Consider the following 22,543-nt stretch of genomic DNA (forward strand, 5'->3'; position numbering starts at 1 on the left):
GAAACTAGGGAAATTAAACATGCCCAATGACCCAGGTGGAGAGCTACAAAATCAGGCAAACCACTTTTTTGAAAACCCTGAAAAGACCTATTTAAAAGCTTGGAAAATAATAATGAAAAGTTTCTGCAACCAACATGACTTTAAGTGACAAGCTAATTTACATACATGGCATTTGTCAAATTGTTCCATAAAGGGAGCAAAGTTGTTATATATACATTTTTTAAAAGGCCCAAATGCTATTAGATTTGCCTTTGAATAATGTGGATTTTCCATATATTACTTAGCTGGTCTCCCATCTGGAGTGCCTCATTTAAAGCACATTATAAGAGATCTGTTTCCTGGGTTTTCAGAGACATATTTTGTGTAAGACTTGATTATGATTCAGCAGAGACTGTAGCTGGGTAGGAGAGTGTGGGGTATTACTGTCTCCAGCTGTTGGCATACACTTAGTGAACAAAATGAGGCAGGCACATTTATTTAACCAGTGTAACATTTTTCATCATGTGCATAGCTCAGGCACCAAGATTAGATGGAAGCATGAATTGTGCTCTGAATCATAGTAAGTGAGGTGAAAACAATGGAAATGACAAAATGATGAGGGGCCTGTGATTCTTCAATTTTGCATACATTAATTTGTGCAAAGCTTAAAAACCACAAAGGAGGATTTTCTGAAAGAGGTCATTGCAAACTACCTCAGCAACAGTAGCATACTTGGAATCAAAGAATTATAAATGAAGGAGATTTTGGAGGTCATGGAATATAGACCTCTGCCATATCCTTACTAGAGGATTTCTGACGAGATTTCAAAACCTCTTCAGAGACAGTCACTTGACTGCTTCACGAAGCAGTCTATTCTCTTTTCTGAGAGTTGAATTTGTCATAAAATCCTCCCTCTAATTTCCATATTGTTTCTAACTCCTCTTTAAAGTCAAACACAATAATCTAATGCTTCTTCTACCTGATTGGCTTTCAGAGAACTGTAGTCAGTCACCACAATCTCACTAGTGTCTCTTTCTTCATGCTAAAATTGATCCGATTAATGATGCTTTCTATTTTTCTCCTGCATCCTTCCTAGAAATTCAGTTTCTCATGAGTAGATCTGCAAGAGGGTTTTAATTATTAAAAGATTTTAGGAGACACTATTTCACAAAGAAATTCACTGTTTTGTTTTCACAGAGAAAACCCTTAACCCATTAGAGTGACATTTGTCCTACATATTACACAGATAGGATTTATGTCAGTCAATAGCTTTTGCTGAACATCTCATTCATTGAGAAAAAGTCAGTTAAAATGAAATTGAAAACTGTTCCTGCCTTCATCATGAACAAAGACAAGGGAAACTATTAAAAAGGTCACAAAAAGAAATTTACAGGATAACTTTATTATATATTTAAAAGGAATAGCAAATTACACATAATAGACTTGCAGTTTCATTTGCAATCTTTTTTTTAATTATACTATGTTTCAGAAATTTCTGTTTTACTATATTGGATTACTTTCTCTCTTGGGGAGGGGAAGGGGGAGAAAAATTTGGAACACAAGGTTTTGCAAAGGTGAATGTTGAAAACTCTCTTTGTATGTATTTGGAAAAATGAAATACTATCTTTCAAAAAAAATTTATTACATAAATCAAAAATAAATAAATATTTTAACACCAAGGAGAAGGGCATTTATTTTTGGAAGGAAAAAAAAACTTTATAGTGTAACTATCATGCTATTAGTCAAAATGTTATAATTTACATTGAAACTTCTTTATTCATTTCTAAAAAAAACAACAAACAGAAGATAGACATGGCTATGTTCTCTGTTGGTGGGTCAACTATTCTAGAAAACTATTTGGAATTCTTACTTTCTCATATAAGAGATGGTGGGTAGGCAATTCATGGAGTATGCTGAGATCTGACACTGATATAAAAAGCAAAAGGTATAAAAATATACAGATAGAAAGCCTATCTCCTTTAAAGAACAAAAGTCCTTTAAGATAAATCAGGGAGGAAAGACATCTCAATGAAAAATTTAATTTTCTCTGATCTCTCTTCTCTCTCATCCAACTCCTCTGATTAGCAGAAAAGGTGAAAGAGAATTAGAGTGAAGGGAAAAGTAAATGAAAGGTGAACTAAATAATCAAGACCCTAAGTAACATGAATAGATTCCATTTTATAGTGAATAGAATTCTGTATTTGCAGACAGTGACTTCCATTTAGTGCAAGCCATTTAACTTTAGTATTCTCAAAAACTTTTTGACTTTTTTAAACAATCGAGGCATTTCATGGCACAGTGAATACAGAGCAAGGGCTAGAGTGAGGAAGGCTTGAGTTCAAATATAACTGTGTGATCCTGGGAAAGTCATTTAATCCTTTTTGTCTTCATTTCCTTATCTGTAAAATTTTCTGGAGAAGGAATCGGTAGACAATTTCAGTATCTTTACCAAGAAAACCTAAAGTGGGGTCCCAAAAAGTTGGTCACCACCAAAAACAACTGATCTTATGTATTTAACATCACAGGTGCACTTTATTTTAGTTAATCACATGGTAGATTTACAATGGATGGATAAGTGTTTCTTTTTTTGGCAGTTTTATAATACTCATTCTTCCTAGTCTCCTACTAATCTAAATAAATATCTGAACGGTAAGGAACACTAGATATTTCTGTGGTGAATTAATTCCAATATTCTCACCATGTACATTTTCATCAATAGAAAAAACATTTTTTTAAATTTTTCAAAGAATTGAATAAATGTTGAATTTTACTGTATTGTACTTTAAATTGTGAGCTCTTTGAGGGTCGGGACTGTTTTTTGCCTTTCTTTGTATCCCCAACTCTTGGCATAGTACCTTGCATGTAGAAGATGCAATGTTTGTTAACTATAAGAACCTTAAAGGGGGATGGAAGATTGAGGAAGTTTTTCAGAGAAAAGTCAATCATGATTATAAAATTTAAATCCATTTTTACAAACAATAGACTTCTATTCATATTAAAATGTTTTTAGACTCTACTAATCCATGATAAGAACTAGGTGACTTCTTTTTAAAACCTTCTCAAGCAATTATTCTTATATTTTTAGTGAAAAATGATTAAAGACAAACTATGATGATGAGTTTCTGCCCTGTCCCAGGACAACTTAATTAGCTTGTTAAATCTCATTGTTCATCTCCTGTCCAAGCAAGAGAAAGTACTATCAGAGAAAATAAATTTAGTAATAAGTATATTCAAAACAACCTAAATCATAAAATAGTCTGATGTCTAAATGGGAAAAAGAAAACCATTTCTAAATGTTTCGTAACTGAAAGAGATTTGAGGTCCTAAATTAGATTAATATATGGCTCTGTGTAATTATCACACACATCTATAAAAGCCTCTAGATTTTATTTCATACTTTTCACCCTCCATTTTAAAATTTCTGAATGTAAGCTCCTAACATGTAAGAGGAATGAAATCTGTATTCTTAACCTACTCCCACAAGATCAGAAAGATCATGGAATTTCAAAACTGGGAGTGACGCCAGTGATAGTATATGGTACAACTCATGTTCTTAAAAAAATCCCCAATACAATATATTTGATAAGTGGACAGGCAGGCAGCCTCCAATTTAAAGACCTTCAGTGAAACATTCTATTTATCTGTCCATAACCACAGAGTTGGCAGTATGTCCGAGATTAGAACCCAGGTCTGCATAATTTTAAGACTGGCTGGGTTTTTCTAATAAGATTTATACTAGTTTATCTTCATTTAAGTTTTTTAGATTGTAGACCACTTTACTTATCTTATCTTATTTGATCCTTATGACAATTTGTTATAGATATTATTATTACTCCCATTTTGGAAATGAAACTGAGATTGAGAGAGAGATATGACTCAGATCACACATATAAGGTTTGAAGCAGGAGTGGAACTCAGTTTTTCTTCCCAAATTCAGCATTTTCTTGCTGCTCATATGAAACAATATGGAATATAAATATAAATTAAATATATGTGAATAGCTAGGTGGTCATTGGGTAGGGTTCTAGGTCTAGATATCTTCTAGAGTTCATATGTGGCCTCAGATATTAGCTATTTACCCTGAAGTCATTTAACCCTGTTTGCCTCAGTTTCCTCATCTGTAAAATGAGCTAGAGAAGGAAATAGTAAATAACTCCAATTTCCTTGCCAGGAAAATCCCAAATGGGATTATGAAAAGTCAGGTACAATTGAAAGGAGTGAAAAACAACAACAAATATATATGTATGTATAGATACAGATAGATGCAGATACATACATGCATATATCAACATATCCACACATATGCACTTTGTGAGAATGTCTTTTGACATCACTAAAATATTATTTTTGTAAAATTGATATTCATTCAACTCAATAGGAAAGTACTTTATTTTTAAAAAACTACACCCATTAATATTTATGTAAATTTGTATATGCAATCAATCATTGAACCAACAAGTATTTGTAAATATCTACCATGTTCCAGGTATTATACACACTGTGATACTACTGTCTCTCTCTCTCTCTCTCTCTCTCTCTCTCTCTCTCTCTCTCTCTCTCTCTCTCTCTCTCTCTCTCTCTCTTTCTCTCTGTACAACACATACTTATACGCTCTTTACTCTTTAAAGGGATATTATTCCACTACCATCTAATTTATTCATTTATTCAACATATATCTATGACTATATTACATATATAGAAGTAGAGCAATAGATATATGAAACAAGTATAGATAGAAGATAGATAATGGATAAGTGGCATAGTGGATAGAGTGTTAGGCCTGGAATCAGGAAGATCTGAGTTTATATACTTTCTCAGATATTTGTAGGTATGTGACTCTGGGCAAGGCATTTAAACTCTGCCTCAGTTTCCTTATCTGTAAAATGTGTATAATAGCACCTCCTTTCCAGGTTTTTTTATGAGGATCAAATAATATAAGTGCTTGCAAATAGTTGGCAGTATATAAACATTAGCTATTACTATTGTTATTAATGTGTTAATTCATTAATTAATTGTAATTAATGTAGATGATAAGGAGATAAACATACTGTGTACATAGACACAAATATATAACATATAACATATATACTTTTAAAAATTGAAACATTTCCTCACATAATTAAAATCTTTATTCTTACAAAACTAAGATTCTTTATTCTTTGGATGGGGATAAAGATAGTTTCACACACCAGCTTGGTGTGGAATCTGGCATAAAGAACAAATAGCCTAGTATTCCAGCAGGCTGAGAATCACATATTTTGGGGGAGGCTAATGATAGCAACTGCTTTCAAAGGTATAGGATGCACTCCCAGTCTTCTTCTAAGTGCAAGTAACTAACTGAAAATTACCACTTCCCTCCACCCCAGCCAATGCCAGGCTACAAATGCTTCCTCCTGAGTACTGTCCCTTTTCAACAACAGCAAAAAAAAAAGAAAAAAAAAAAAGTCCATGATGGCCAGCTGCCATCAGAAAAACATTAAGCACTTCCAAAGCTCATCTTTATCGCTTGTTGTTGACCCTCTCACCTTGCTCTTGCAAGCTGTCCCCGAGTTCTCCATCATTAAATTCAAAAGATTCACATCGGCTTTTATGTTTTCCTAAACCAAATCATTCCCCTGTTCATCCCCCACAGCACTGTCTACTTCTTGGTTTTAAATCCAACTAATTTGCTCTTGGTTCTGCTTCATTCTCCCACTCCTGCCCTTATGTCTTTTTTTTCATACCACCCCTTGTGTTTGGAATAGGCTCTCACTTTCCCGTCTGCCAAACTATTCTACTCTGATGTTGAAATTCATTTAACCTAGGAAACCTTAAGGGGAATAATCTATATCTTAACCATTCATCTTTGTATTCCCATTAGCTCAGTGCATCAGCAAAATTGGTGTTTGATAAATGTGAAAGGAAAGAAGGAAGGAAAGAAGGAGGAAGGGGTGGGAGAGAAGAAAAAAATGAATGAATAAGATGAGCTTTAGAATACTACTTTAAAATGAAAGCTTCCATTGAAATAAAGTTATACTTTTGGGAGATTCATGTTCAAATTAAACATACCTGTAAGCATGTATGCAGAGTACCAGAAGAGGCACTAAAAGATATATAGTAATTAAAAAATGTTTTCCTGTATTTTATAATCCAGTAATCAGGATGCAACATGTACAATAACTTGTATAAAATTGAACATGAGAAATATATGAATTTATTATAAAATATCTGTAGAAGAAATGACCATTTCCTCCCAGTAGGTTATAAGGTAAATCTTCAAGGAGAAAATGACATTTTACCATGGCTTTGAAGGTCAGGCAAGGATATCAACAAATGTAGATAAGAAAAGAGGAAAATTATAAGTATTCAAGAACATTTGCCTCACTTCTATGTCTTAAAATTAAAATTTTGTCTTTTAAATGCCACCTTTTTTTCTTGATTGCCCTAGTGTTCTTTATTTCCCCTTTAATGGTCATGCATACATACATTTTTTTACTTAATACACTAAGGGACAATATAAACAAAGATATAGTAGCTGAAAAGCACAGGATAAATACAAGAAATAATCTATAGTCAAATTTTGCTGGCACATGTAGTATATGGTAGGAAGTAGAATGATATTAGACTGGACAAGGTAGAATAAACACCATATTGTAAGAACCTTAAAAATTACCTGTCTTATTTAAAGAGACAAAAAACTCCTTGTAGAAGAGAGGTAGTAATTTAGAAAGCAGAATAAAAATTTAATATTTCAGCCAATATCCAAGCTTATTCAAAAGTCTTTTCCCTTTACTTCCATGACCCATCCTCCCTATTGATGAGAAACAAAAATAAATATCACATAGAAAGGAAAATTAATTTTAATAATAAAAATTATTTCTGAAAGATGGATGATTGTTTATAATTTATGGATATGTCTCTATTAGGCATATTCAACTATATTTAGAAAGGATGATTTATTTAGTGTACATTAAAAGAGAAAGACATGACTTGAAAAAGAGTTGGACAATTCATCTATTTTCACAAAAGAATATAATGTGCTTTGGAAAATGGCTAGAATCAAAGGATTAAAAACTGTGTAATAATTAAGAAGAAAATAAATATATTATATGATTTACTTCCAAATCTCTGACAGGATTGGGTTAGACATTTGGTGAATGTTATCTCCAATATGAACTACTTATATCTATTTTGTCATTCTAAGAATGCTGAGTCACAATATCCTTTCATGCACACAGAATTCCAAACAAATTTGCTTTCTTCCTCTTGCTTCAGCTCAGTATTCTATATTATGTCTTTTTGCATGGAAACTATTCATCCATTCATTCAATGTAAATTTATTAGGAGGCTATATACTGTGTAAGATAGTGGGATGTGCTGAGAATATGGAGGGAAAAATGAAAGCATTTCTGTCCTGAGAGAGCTTATTTTCTACTGATAGAAAAGAACATATGCCAAATAAACAAAAACAAGGTATTTCAAGAATGAAGATATTAGCAACATTATTTTCATTTCCATCTTTTAAAATCACTATTTTCTCACGAGGATCATCACAATTGTCACTTCCTTTTCTGATTTGCCTAATTTTTAGTGTTCTTTATTTTTTCTTTTAATGATCATTTAGATACTTATCTTTATATATATAAGTAGAAAGTAAGGACTGTTTTGATTTTTTCTTTACCATTTCTTGGCCATTGGGCTTGAATTAAATTGTAATATTTTCATGAATGTAAGACTAACTCAAAGGGCTTCAAGTGAACATGATAACTGCCAGAGTATTGGAAGAGTTATCATCAATTAAAGAAGCAGTAAGCTTTTCCTATTTTGTTCTTGAAGACAAAACTAGAAACAATGGCTGGAAAATTTAAAGAAGAAAAATTAGATTTGAAGTACTGTAAAACTTCCAAACAATTAGATATGGGATGGGACTCTACTCACTGGAAATCATTAAGCAAAACAAAATAATCTCTTGCATGGCATATGATAGAAGGCATCCTATACAAATGTGTTGGATTGAATGATTTCTGAGTTCCTTTCTAATTCTGAGACATAGTGATTCTGATTTTGAAATAATGTAACCACACCCTTAAATCTCATTAAATATTTGACCAGTGCCTTAGCCAAGGTCTGAAATTCTCATAAGATTTCTCATGAATAATCTTATCTACATTATGTCAATTCTCTCCCAATTTATCTGTCTTTCCTGAAATAATCTTGTCTGAATGTTGTATAAAAGGCTGCTCATTCATATAAAATTAAAATCTCAGACTACATTGGTTTAGCTTCCTTTTATTTATAATATCTTCTCTCCCTCCTTTCCATCGTCTTTCTTCTTTTCTTTCTTTTTTCCTCCCTCCTTCCTTCCTTCCTTCTTTCCCTTTCATTTTTCCTTATTCCTTCCTTCCATCCTTCCTTCCTTTCCTTTCAACCCTCCTTTCTTCCTTGTTCCTTCCTTTCTTCTAAATATTTGTTAAATTGGATCAGATCCATTTTGGAATTCATTTTCATCAGTCTCCTGGCTGTTCAGCCTTAATCAGCATAAATAACTTCTTTTCTATTGATTTTTTTGAATGAAAGGCATAATTAATACCTTTAATATACAATACGGCTGAAAGATATCTTAGAAATCAAGTATTCCAGCCTTTTGATTTAGAAATGAAAGAATTAAACTTCATAGAAGTTTTATAATTTACCCAAGGTCACATAATGATCTAGTGGCACAGTCAGAATTAGAATTCAGGTCTCCAGATGCTAGGTTTTCTCTTCTCATTTTAGAACAAAATAGGGGATGAAAAGGAAGCAATCTCCTTCCTTCAGAAAGTATGCAGAATTTACTACCATTGGTTAATTACTTTCTATCTATTCATTTTATCACCTAATTAGTTATTCCCATGTTAGTTAATTAACCACTCCTCTCCAGGGACTACACTGAAGCAAACATTCACCCTGAATGGCTTCTTTTTCAGAGGGTGGAAACTTATGCAGTGAGTTTTATGTAAATTTTATTACAAGGCCTGAAGTCAGCCTCCTGAGTAAATATTCAATCCTATTAAGGAGAAGAGTTGCCAAGAAAGAAAACCTTTATGGAACCTGGCATGAAGTAGATAAACCTCATTGTTAGCTACATTTTAGCTACTGATAATTTGCATCATATAGTGTTTTACTCAAATTTCTGTACCAAATTGATTGTTCAGCCTACACAATGATTTTCAGGGTAATTTTTACTATTAGTTTATGAAATGATTGCTTAAAAAAGCCCTGAAACACTCAGGGTCCCTACTGGAGAAGGTGACAGCTGATAAACTGAAATACAGGGAAAACAACCAATGTAAATGAAAAAGCAATTTTCATGAATTTTGCCCACATGAAGGTAGCTAATGGAGGTGCTACCTTGTTGTTAAAGTCACTTGCCTTGTAAACTGTAGATTTCTCCAACACTGTTCTGCCGTGTAATATGGTGCCAATATGCACTTCGAGGGAGGGAAATGGACTTCGATAATGTCATTGGTTCAGTCAGACTGGTTTGAAGCTGAAAGACAAAGCAGGAACATTAAGAAGACATATCCATTCCCATGACCTAGCAAATGTTTTCAAACTGCCTTCTATCACCTTCATGACTTATCAAGATTTTTTTTTCTTCCAAATAAGTAGCTGAAAGAGAACCAGAAAATATGTTTTAATTTTTAAACATTATGCCTTTCTTCTGATACTTTGGGATACTTGAATCTGCTATTGACTCAATTCAATATAATTAAGCAATTTATTTATATAAATAAACTCATTCTGTCCAGGTAATTTGAGTAAATTCATCATATCTAGAAAACTCCACACCCATGATGTTGCATTTCCTCCTCTTCCTTTTCTTCCTCCTCTCTCTTGTCCCTCTACTTCTGAAAACAGAAATCAAATCAACTTTACTAATCCTGGAGAGATTATCAATCAGTTCTCCTATGACTTCACCTAGAATTTTTGTGACTTTCCAGATCAAAACACTACTACCCAATCACTGTCCCCCATGTGTGTTGTCTTCCTTTATAAAAATGTCAACTCCTTCAGGGTATAAACTCTCTTACTTTATACATTTTTATTCTCAGATGTTTGGCACATTAATAAGGGCTTAATGTTTTTCTTATGCATTTCTTTGTTTACTAAATACCTACTATAATGCAAGTCTCAAGAGGCAAAAGTGATTTAGTAATTTAGTGCTAAATTTGTATTAAGACATAAGAAACAGGAATATCCTACAATAAAGAGAGCAAGATTTTTAAAAATATTCATGACTCCCTTGTAGGATTTAGAAATAGAATTATTAGAAATTATTATTATTAATTTTAATCTAATTAATGTTAGTCTAACCTATTAATTTACAAATGAAGAAGTTGAGACTTGATTGATTACTGACTTATCAAAGTGATGTAATAGGATTCTGTGCCCCCCTGATCTTTGGGGGCTGGACTTGGGAATCTCAACCCCTCTGAGCCTTTGGGACTATTCCTACCCACCTGAATCTCTAGGCTCTGGGAAAACTACCTGCTTCCCTCCCACGAGAAACTGCCACCTCCAACTAATCTTAGAATCACTTTGGTCTGGGAAACAATCACCACCCTTATTGATCTGGAAATTAGCCCTGATCCCTCCCTAACCCCAAACCACAGAAGGCTAAATAATAAACAAGATTTTGTACCCCAAACTTCACTATCTCCCTAATCAGGAAGCAGCCCACTGAGGGAAAGAGTTTCTCAGTAAAATAAACCCATTTTGTCAAAAATCTTGCTTGCAGACTGGGGATGCGGATTCTTTCACAAAACCTGTGACACAGCTGTTATGGTATCCTCACCCCACAACAAAAGTTTGCTATAAAGAAAGCAGGACAGAAGTACAGTTATCTGTTCTACTACTCGAAAACTTATGACAGGTTCCTATTACTTGCCAAGTACCATTTAATCTCTTTAGTCTTGTGCCCCACAATTTACAAAACACTTCAGTCTTATTCATATGTTTCCTGGCATGCAATTTCTGATAGAATCAAGTCTGACTCTTAGCTCTCCCTTTATTTCAACTTGTCATTTCTGTGACATCTCTCTAACCTCTGGAATCTTTTGTAATCTGTTTTTCATTTGTGGCCTAGACTCCAGCCACATTTTTGCTTATTGAACTCTTTCTTTCCCTTCATTCCACACCCTTAATCCTGCCACTCTTACTTTATCAAGGGTCCTCAAACTTTTAAAATAGGGGCCAGTTCACTGTCTCTCAGACTGTTGGAGGGCTGGACTATAGTAAAAACAAAATCTCACACTCTGTCTCCACCCCTCAGCCCATTTGACATAACCCAGCGGGCCACATAAACGTCCTCAGCGGGCTGCATGTGGCCCATTCTCCCGTAGTTTGATAACCCCTGAATCTACCAAACCTGGAGAAGCCTTTTCTAGTTTTATTCTATGGCTGGACATTCAAATACCTGGGAAGATTTGAATAGTCTAGCTCCAGGCTAGATCAGTATTCTCTCAGGGACACCTGGTATGCGAATACTTGCATTCTCTGACAAAAAGGCCCCCATACACAGGAGCATTTGGTCATCTCTCCATCTCTAGAAATGTCTAGAGAGGATGAGGAGCTATAAAATCAGGGAAACTAACTCTTTGACATCAGGTTCTCCTACCTGACCTGACTCTCTGAGTGTGTCACACCCTTAATCTTGCCACCCTAACCCCTGACTCCACCTAACAAGGAGAAATTAGCTTTCCTGAAAATTGGGGGAAGGGGGGAAGTCGTGTCATTTAGACTCTAGGGTTCTTAACATTTTTAGTGAGGATGAGTACTTTTTGCTCCTAGCATTTTCTCTCCTACTTTTCTTGATTGGCATTCTATGTCCCTGCCAACAATGAACTCTTTAGCATAATTAACTCCTTAACTACTTTCAGCTAGGGAGCTCTGTGGCCAGTGGGGTCATTCAGCATTGTTGATTGAACTATCAGTATTCTTAAGGCAGGCCACAGATGAGACCTGATATATTTCCTGCAAAAAAACCCCATTACCAAACATTATCTTCTCAACCCTGGATGACACCCCACTTTTAATCTGCTCCTGAGATTTGTTTCCTCTAAGCTTCAAAGTGCAAATTTTCAACTGCTCTCCAGCCTGCTAATCATGAGGACAACTGACACACAATTAGATTCCCTACTGCTGCTTTCTAACCTCACACCTTTCCTCCTGGCTTGAACCTCCTCGTATCTCTACAACCCTTGTCAGTTTGAAGTAGTTACAGAAGTCTGAGATCTTACCTCCGTTTTTTCCAAAAAAAATTTGGGTGGTAACTGCTTGAGGGGGGATGACAATGTTCCATTTAGTCTGTAAAATTAATACTCTAAAATTGTGTACCCTTTGATCTGTAAAGAAGGGAGATTTGAGTCTCAGGGCCTCCTGGGTAGCATATCGTCCCAGACAAGTTAGATGGTATCATCCAACTGAGTCAGTTCTAAGGCAAGCCAGATCTCTAGTCAAATTCAGGCTGAAAAAGTCTTCAAAGCAAGTTCATTTGTGAGATATTGGTCTCATCAACTCAAACTGCCCCAGCTCCCCCCCCCAAAAAAAAAAAAAATCTGTTCATATAATAAGTTCCTATTTACTCACTTCTTTGCAGGATGTCCAAAGCAGGACTATGCCTTGTCCCTTGGTATAGCTGCCAGGACCCTGCCCAATGAGAAGACATTCTCTTCTCAGTGCCAGTCTCCATTTGCCTAATAGGACTTTGCCACTAAAGAAGACAGTCTCTTAGCAAAGCTGACTTCTCATTCAGGAATAAACTTTCATTTTTGCCACCTAAAACTCTTCAGGTTTATAAATTCTTTCACAAAGAATCTGCGCCTCCAACCAAAAGGGGATTTCCACATTCTCTGCACTGCCACTAATCTCATCATTCTCACCATCTCCCTGTAACTTTCTCTGATTCATCCACATAAATTCCCCTTTTTCAGATCTTTCAGAATCACAGGAACTCAGAGATGAAAGGGGCCTCTAAATTCTTAAACAAGAAATTTTTTTCTAATATATTTGACAAATGATCATCCAGTCTTTGTTTGAAATACTCTATTGAGGAGAAAGCTACTATCTATCCCTCAAAGCAGTTGTTGTTTTTCAGTCATGTCCAACTCTTAATGATCTTATTTGGAATTTTCTTGGCAAAGATGCTACAGTGGTTTGCCATTTCCTTCTCTAGCTCATTTTACAGGTGAGGTAATTAAGATAAAACAGGATTTAATGACTTGCCCAGTGTCACACAGATAGCGAATATCTGAAGCCAGATTTGAATTCAAGGATGAATCTTTTTGACTATAGGCCTGGTACTATATCACCCATTGAGAGAAAGCTATTATCACTCTCCCAAGGTAGTGCATTTCATTACATTTACATTTATAATTTTATATATATATATATATACACAACACAACACAACACAAATGTTTACAACACAAATATTGATTTTATCTTTGATGTATACTTGCTTTGTGACCCTTAACCTCTCACTATATTAGCCAGTTTTCTAGGATTATAAATTGTAGAGAAGGTCCCAATACATACTTACAGAAGAAATTATCAAACTTGGAACTTCCATAAATCAATAAAATTTCAAGTTTAGTTTCTATTCCTTAAAGATAGTAATCATAATTGTTCAATATACATATTATAATATAATTTGAATTTATAAGAACAGATAATAATAGTCAATGGTGTGTGGGATAGGTGCAAGACCCTCTTCCCCAAATTAACTAATCAGAAACATCTTCAGGTACAAAGAGAAAGCATTTATTTAGTCCCTGTAGGGAGAGGCCCAGACACACACGTGGGAGCCATCTCAGCTCCCACCATGTGCTCTGGAACCTTACCAGCCTCCAGCTTATCAGGATTTAAAAAGCAAAAGAACCAAGTCTTTTCATTGGGTAGACTAAAATGACGTAACTATCCTTGACCAATGGTCACCAATGTTGTCTGCTTCTCACAGGTCATCTCACTGCCTGAGGATCTGACTTTTAGAGACCATGTGACTTCCTATAATCCTGGGTTCAAAACCTGATCTTCCCAGTCTGGGAATAGGGATCATGTGACTTAGTCTCAAACTGAGAAAACGTCATCTCATCAGTCCCATTCAATGGGCACACTTGAAACATAGTAAATATTTTTTTTTTCAGAACATACATTAGGATCATAAATATAGAGCTGGAAGAGAATTTAGGAGTCATCTACTCTTATTTCTTTCATTTTATAGAAGAGGAAAATGAAGTCCCCAGAAATGAAATGACTTGCCCAAAGTTCTAATTAAATAGCAACCAACTAATTATCCAGCAAACATTTATTAAGCTCCCACTTAATAACAGACACTGTGTTAGGTACTGGGGAAAAGAAAATTAATGAAAATAAGTATCTCAAGGAACTTACATTCTAACATGGGGGACAAGTGAATATGTAAGTATATTAAAAAATGCAGTTTTATATATATATATATATATATATATATATATATATATATTAGTATTTTCATTTCTCATCTGATTATTTCTTACCTCTAATTAGCAGAGAAATGTTCCATTAATATTTATATTATGCATTTATCACATCCCTTCTAGAGAAAGGGATTATATACATATATATATATATATTAACAATGATTCTAGCTAAACTCATTTCTTTATGATGAATTTCAAAAAGGTTTTATTGAACATAGGTCCTATAATTCTATATCCATCCCTTGTATCCATATTTATTGCACCAGAAGCAATAATGAACATAGTCCCTTCTTTCTGGATTTTAATTTTATCAAAATCTATATATGCTTGAATACTTCAAAATTATATATTTACTTATTTTCCATTGTTAACTTGTCTATTCTAACCAAAATACTAATTATATAGCTAACATATTCACCTCTCCTCTCTGAAAATTGTTAATCCAAAATTTATTTATTTGAACTTTAGCTATTATTTGGTGTGCTCCAAATAATATGCTTACAATTAATAAATTTAAAAATTCTATGTCATATCCTTTGGCTATTATTATATTGCTCCTACTTATGGAAAAAAACTGCAACATATAATTTCATTAATTTGTATGGTGAAAACACAGTATTAGAAGAAATTATATTTTATGTCTCTTCTATCCAAACTTTGATTTTCTCTCTGCCAAATCATTAACCAATAGAAAAAAAATATGCACTGAAAACTATCACTCCTTTTATAGAATTGCATTGTACTTATATATATATTTCATACTTTTACATCTAGAATATGATACAGCAAAAAAATACTTAAAATTGACAAAATACGAAGTAGAATTTTTAAAGGAGAATGTAAGGAAATATGGTTTAAAATGTCAACTCAAATAGAATATGAATTCCTATTATCCCAAAGACCTGTCAGATTACCTCTGTGCCTGTGACCCTGTTGCTCTGACAGGCCTTGGAGATGTTTTAAATAGAAGAGGTACCCTAGTGCTGACATCCTGTTACTCATCAGCAGTGACAGCCAACTGACCTTTAGAACCTGAAGCCACAGTTGTCCTGAGAGAAAACAGCGACAAAGCTGGATTTGTTATTGATTGGCAAGTACATTTTCTATTGTCAAGGGAAGAGAATAAGCATTTATATTCTACCTACTATGTGCCAAATGCTGTGAAAGCGCCTTTTTCAAAGATTATCTAATTTTTCTTCACAACATCCCTGTGAAGTAGATGCTATGATTATTGCCATTTTACGGATTAGAAAACTGAGACAAACAGAGGTAAAGTGTCACTTAGCTAGTAAGAATTGAAGATTAGATTTGAATTCAGGTCTTTCTAACTCCAAGTCCAGAGCTCTAGGCCATGCCTGCCATCAACTGCCTTTCCAAAGCAAAAATATATGTGTTTACATATATATATATGTATATATATATATACATATATATATTTATTTATGTGTGTGTATTTACATATGATACAATTATAATCTCCTAGTATACTTAAAATATCTTTGTAATAAAGTATTTTATAATGTTTTAAACTTGTGTGTTAACTTTAATTACTTAAGTATTAATTCTTGAGAGTTTCAGCATAATGAAGCAAGATGGGTTTTAGACCTGGCTCTTCTTTATTCCTCTATAATCTTGGGCAAATCATGCAACTTTTTTGACCTCAGCTTCTTTAACTGTAGAATTATTAAGGTTCCCTTGAAGTTCTAAATTATAGATCCTAAAAAGTTAACTAATCATCCTGAATAATTTTCATTTTCAATGCCAGAACCTGTAGTTTGGTCAATAACATCTCTGTTATATGGTGAAAGTAAGATAGAATATAAGAGAATCTTTTGTCTGAAATCTACCCTTCCTTCAAACCTTAAATACTTTATAACTTACAGTGTGCTTACCTTGATATTCTGTGTCTTAGAGTTAGCTCTATTGGTGTATCATCTAATTATGAGATTGCATACTAAATACAGATGATGGTTCAGTAGATTGAATGCTGGGAAGGGAATTAAGAACTGAGTTTAAATATAGCATGTGCTTACTTAGCATTGTGATCACTGAAAAGTCTTTTAAACTTTTTCTCTTTTTGCTTCAGTTTCCCCAACTATAAAAAACAAATGGAAATAATCATAATACCTAACTCCTAGAGTTGTTGTAAAGATTAAATGAGATATGTGTACATGGCACATTGAAGTCGCTTTATAAGTATTGGTTATTATTACAATTTTCAGACATTTGTTTCTCATGTGGTAGTGAGAATTGCTTTTTCTTTGTTCCAGGGATCAGTGCCCTAATTATCAAGATCTGATCTCAGGAAAAAATATGAAAAACATACTCATGCATATTATAGCATTTTAAAGATTAAAAATAATGAAAGTGTATAGAGGAGAAAGATTTGAGAAAAGACAATCAAATGAGTTTGATTTTGCTGAAATCAAAATTTCTGATTCTGATTTTCTAAAATCAAACCCTATTTTCTGTCTTCCTATTGAAGGCAGGCTCTGCCTCAATAATTTCTTAAAAGTTTATTTTAATGAAAGGACAAACAAAAGATAATGAAGAATGAGGATGAAATTGTTGGCTTCTAAAAAAGGTGAAATGTCATTTTACACATTTTCTCAAAATCCCAAATAAATATTTCTAATATTCCCTTCATATTAAAAAAATGGTCTGGAAATTATACTCAGGAAGAAAGAAACCCATGTCTAATTATAATAACAGAAAAGAAACTATGAAACTCTCAATTTTATAATCCCTTGTGGCATAGAAGGTACAGGCTTAGAATTAAAAAAAGATCTTTAATTAATACCAGCAATACCACTTATAAGTACTAATTAGTCCACAGTACTATTTTTATTACCATACTAATCACAATCTTGTCTATATATCATTCTATTCCCTCTTTTAAAATAAGCAGAATCTTTTTTTTTTCCATATAAGGTATAATCAGTAGTTAAGCTGATTTTTCCTAAAACATAACACTAGAGACCTCTGCACTCATTCTGCCACAATTCTCTTTTACTTTATTTCTTCTTCATTTCACTGTGCCATTTTTTTAAAGAGAAATATTGTTCTTCCCCAAGTTCACTTAATTGTCTCCTCTTCCCCACTCCAAAAGAAAGCAACAACACAGGGCTTCTTCTTTTGTGGTCCTTGGATACCCAAGAACTAACTGGAGACCATTTTAACTTAATTTTTAATTTTTATTTTAAAAGCTTTTTACTACTTTTCCTGCAGAACTATTCCAAACCCTCCCCCCTCGTTCTTCAATTTTTCAACTCTGTCTGCCTCTTGGTTGTTTGAAAATCTTTGCCTTTTATTCCTTCATCTTTTCTATTTCTTTTTTTTTTCACTTCCAAACAAATTCAGAGAAATAGGAAAGATACCTTCATTATAGCTTATCTTAGATAACCTTTGTAACAAAAATTTGGGGAAACATTTGCCTTAGAAGCAGAGGACTTAAGTTTGAGAACCATCAATAGCAATCACCAACTATATGACCCTGTGTATTTACTTCTCTTAGACTTAGTTTCCTCAGTTGTAAAATGAGGATAATAATTTCACTATTTTTTTATTTTCACTAATTTCACTTTATAATGTTATATTTTATAATTATCAATTATTGAATTAATGTTTTTAAATTTTAGTTTTTAATGGTTATATTTAGTATAATATTTGCATTATGTTTCACGAACCATAAAATGCTACATTCATAAAAATTTAGAAGACAGCATGGGAGAGGGAAATAATGAATAATTTGGAGTTAAAGAATGTTAATTAAAATCCTACTTTGACAGTTTTTACAAATGTGACCTCAGACAAGTCATTTAAGCTTCCTTGATCCATGCTTATTTATTGTAAAATAAAGAAGTAGAATCAAATGACTTCTACCTTCTCTTCTATTTCCAGAGATGTGATCAAGGGAACATATGATTGAGTGAGTGACATCACCTCCTGTCTCCTCAGACTGGAAGTCTGGAAAGTGGAGTACCAAACTTTTCCCAAAGGTTTTTTTTTTTTTTTTTTTTTTTTTAAATGGAGGACAATAAGTGGCTTTTTGAGCTCGCTCCTTTCTAATATTCCTGGCTTCAGCTTCATAGAACAACATGCTTTCATGCCAACTATCCCATGTTTTACATCCTATCCTTCCTGATTCCTGCTTCCTTGTGTATGTTATCTTTTTTCCCATTATACTATAAGCTCCTTAAGGGAGGAAGGGCTGTCTTTCTTTTTATTAATTGTATTTCCAGCACTTAGTAACAGGCATACAAATGCTTAATAACTGCTTATTGGATTGGACTATATATAATTCTACTATAATTACCTCCTTATCTTTTTCAATGAGGTACAGATTAAAATGGTCATTATCTTATTATTCTATATTTTTAGTAGTCTATGATTGGATAAAATTACATATTAACTACATTTTATAGTTTAATGAAAAGAGAATGAAAGCTGCCTTTTTCTGAAAGTTCACTGAAATAATGCTTTGTATAAGAGGGAGGGAAAAGGAATAAAGTTATGTAGAGTCTAATGTATATCAAGCATTGTGCTGTTATTTTTATAATATTTTTACAAGTATTATCTCAATTATTCTCAAAACAATCCTGCAAAGTATATCATTTTATTATTCCTTTTTCACAATTGAGAAAATTCAGGCAAACAGGGCAAGTAAGTGATCACACAACTATTAAGTATCTGAAGCTGGATTTGAACTCGTCTTCCTGACTCCAATCTCAGGACTCTATTCACTTTGCAACTCACTATCCTTGATATAAATTAAGGATCAGACAGAATAGCAGAGATGTCCCTATATGATCCTGTTTTCCTCTCTTAGGTTCCTATATTGTGAAAGCTTCTCATTATATGTAATTTGAAGATTGAAGTATTTCATATGGTTACATCTACTACAAGTTTTTCTTAAGTTGTCATGGATCAATTTTAGTTAGTGATTCTATATGATAATTCAGTTTATGATAATGGTCTAGTTTCAGTGCAAGTTCATCAGGATGATGGTTTTCCAGGATACCTTGAGATATGTGTAAGAAGGGAACTATCAGTCCATAAATAGCAACAAGTAAAGCTATTAGACCATATCTTGTTAGGTATTCTATAGGCATTAAATTTTACAGCCTCTAGCAATTTATGGCCCAGTTTCCATGGTTTTCTTGATATGTATATGTATATACATATATATCTATATCTATGTCCATATCTATATTTATACAGTTGAACCTAACAACCTTCAAGATAACCCCTTTATAATTTCTGTTGACAATATTCTAGTCTTGAATTGTCATCAAAAACTCCCCTTTTTCCACACAACACATAAAAATTAGCCATTTGTCTGATGCTTCATCATTGACATATGGTTGGCTAGATTCATGCAGATGTAGATTATGAAAGACTTCTGAATTTATTGTTTTACCCTAGTAATTTCATACACTTCTTTTAGAATTTAAATCAGTTTTGGTCAAAACTACCTTATCCCAGTTTAGCTTGCAAACCACAACTAGCTGAAATTATATTCCCATCATTTGATCACTTAAGTAAGGACCATAAAAATCTTTGAGAATCACTTGATGAGATAACATGACACTAAACAAGAAATATATCCCAATCTGGTATAGGATTTCATTATAGGACATTATAGGACATCTATATGAACATGATAGAATAATTGGAATGGGAAATTTTTCCAGAAATCAGGGTATGTGGTGTTCTGGTATATCATTGGGAAGCAGAGGTTTTAGTTTTGGCCAGGGCTCTTCTCCCTCCTTTACCCTTTGATAAGAAAAAAACATTTTATGATATCCAAGGCTCCAGAGGATGTTGGAATTGCCACCTTCCCATTAGTATGACAAATGACACCTCCAGATTGACTATTAGCAATGTTTGAGTCATCAGGATCCATGTACAGACGGGATGCAAATTCATTGTGATTAAAAGGATCATCCTGAACACCTCATAAATAAAGAAAAGGCGTTCTAGAAATGAGGATCTGTGAGTTATTCATTTACCATATGTGGTTTCTAAGTCTAAGCCCACTTTGTCCTGTGATTCATATATACTTGGGAAGACATAATCAGGATGTTTTATAGTTGACATGTTTAGTATACCATATTAGTAAATATCCCTTTTTAAAAAATATTCTTGAGAGAGGGAGAGCCACGAGGGCAGAGTAAAGGCAGGAAGTCACCCAACCTGCCTCCCAAATCACTCCAAATTCCTTTAAATAATGAATCTAAACAAACTTTCAAGTATCAGAACACCCCAAAAGATGGAGTTAAACATTTTCCAGCCAAAGGCAACTTAGAAACTCAACAGAAAAGGTCTGTGATAGCAGAGTTAAGTCTAGTGTACAGTCCAGGTACAGGGTGTGCCAGCTGGACCCAGCCCCAGCCCTGGCCCAGGTCCAGCCTCTGAATCAGCGGCAGTATTGCTGGCTTCCAGACTTCTCAGCCCAGAGACACCAAATAAAACTTGGAAAGTCAGCAGAAAAAGTCTGTAGAACCAGAGTGGGCTCACAGAGTGCAATTTCAGCACAGCCTCAGCCCCAGCCCAGGCCTAGAAGCCAGCATCAGTGAAGTAGGACCTCTAAATCAGCAGCAGTGTAGGAGGCTTCTGGACCTCTTAGGAAGGACTCTGAAGGTCAGCAGAGAAGGTCTGTGGCAACAAGGTGGGAGTCTGGTGGGTTGTCTCAGGACAGGCCTGGTCATCAGAGGCCCAGCCCCAGCCAGCACATTAGATTTTATAACCACAGTGTGGTGGGGATGCACCTAACAACTCCATGGCAGAAAAGAGTACTTGTGGTCTGATTCCTAGAAGGATCTCTGAAAATAGCTGTACAAAATTCCTGAAGTTTGGGGCAATGCACTCTACATTCTGGAAACAGAGTCCTATTTTAACAGAGTTAAAAGTCAAGTAATAGGTTAGGAAAATGAGGAGACAACAAAAAAAGTTCCAACCATTAAAAGTTATTATGGTGACAAGGAGGATCAAAACACATATTCAGGAGATCATAACAAAGTCAAAGCTTCTACATCCAAAACCTCCAAGAAAAATAACAATTGGGCACAGGCCATAAAAGAGCTCAAAAGGGACTTTGAAAATTAAGTAAGAGAAATAAAGGAAAAATTTTGGGGGAAATTGAGAAAGGTTCAAAAGAAAATACAAAAAGCTAATGAGAAGAATGCCTTAAAAGCCAAACTGGCCACTTGAAAAGGAGGTACAAAAGCTCTCTGAGGTAAATAATTCCTTAAAAAAGAGAATTGAATAAATAGAAGCTAGTGACTTTATGAAATCAAGATACAATAAAGCAAAACAAAAAAAAAAAAAAAAGAAAAGAAAAGAAAAGAAAAGAAAAGAAAAGAAAAAATAGGAAAAAAAGTGAAATATCTCATTAGAAAAGCAACTGACCTGCAAAATAAATCCAGGAGAGATCATTTAAAAATTATTGTTCTACCTAAAAGTCATGATCCAAAAAAAAAAGAAAAAAAAAAAGCCTAGACATCATCTTATAAGAAATTATCAAGGAAAATTGTACTGATATTCTAAAAACAGAGGGTAAAAAGGAAATTGAAAGACTCTGCTGATCATCTCCTGAGATCCCAAAATGAAAACTCCCAGGAATATTATAGTCAAATTCTGTAACTCCCATATCAAGGAGAAAACATTGCAAGCATCCAGAAAAAACCAATTCAATTATAGAGGAGCCACAGTCAAGATAACACAAGATTTAGCAGCTTTATCATTAAAGGATTGGAGGGCTTGGAATATGATATTCTGGAAAGCAGTGGAACTAGGATTAGAACCAAAATAATCTACTCAGCAAAACTGAATATATAATCCTTCAGAGGAAAAGGTGGTTATTCAATGAAACTGAGGATTTTCAAGCAGTCATGATGAAAAGATGTGCTAAAGGGGAAAAAAACAATTGATTTTCAAATATAGGACTCTGGAGAAGAAAAAAGTGATAACCAAGAAGGGATATCATAAGGGACTTAATAAGATTTATCTGTTTACATTCCTACATGGGAGGATGATACTTGTAAGTAGTTCTCATTATTATGACAGTTAAAAAGAGTATATAT

General features: G+C 33.9%; 1 protein-coding gene across 1 annotated transcript in view; it reads right to left on the bottom strand.

The window, feature by feature from the left end:
• The window catches only part of DOK6 (docking protein 6), a 681,307-nt gene that overhangs the window by 103,501 nt on the left and 555,263 nt on the right, over positions 1-22,543 (bottom strand). The window contains exon 7 of the mRNA XM_074274156.1: positions 9,370-9,487. Within this exon, the coding sequence (XP_074130257.1) occupies positions 9,370-9,487 (118 nt within the window). The remainder of the gene's footprint in view (positions 1-9,369; positions 9,488-22,543) is intronic.

The sequence above is a fragment of the Sminthopsis crassicaudata genome, chromosome 1, assembly GCF_048593235.1.
Source record: "Sminthopsis crassicaudata isolate SCR6 chromosome 1, ASM4859323v1, whole genome shotgun sequence".
Classification (NCBI taxonomy): Eukaryota; Metazoa; Chordata; class Mammalia; order Dasyuromorphia; family Dasyuridae; genus Sminthopsis; species Sminthopsis crassicaudata.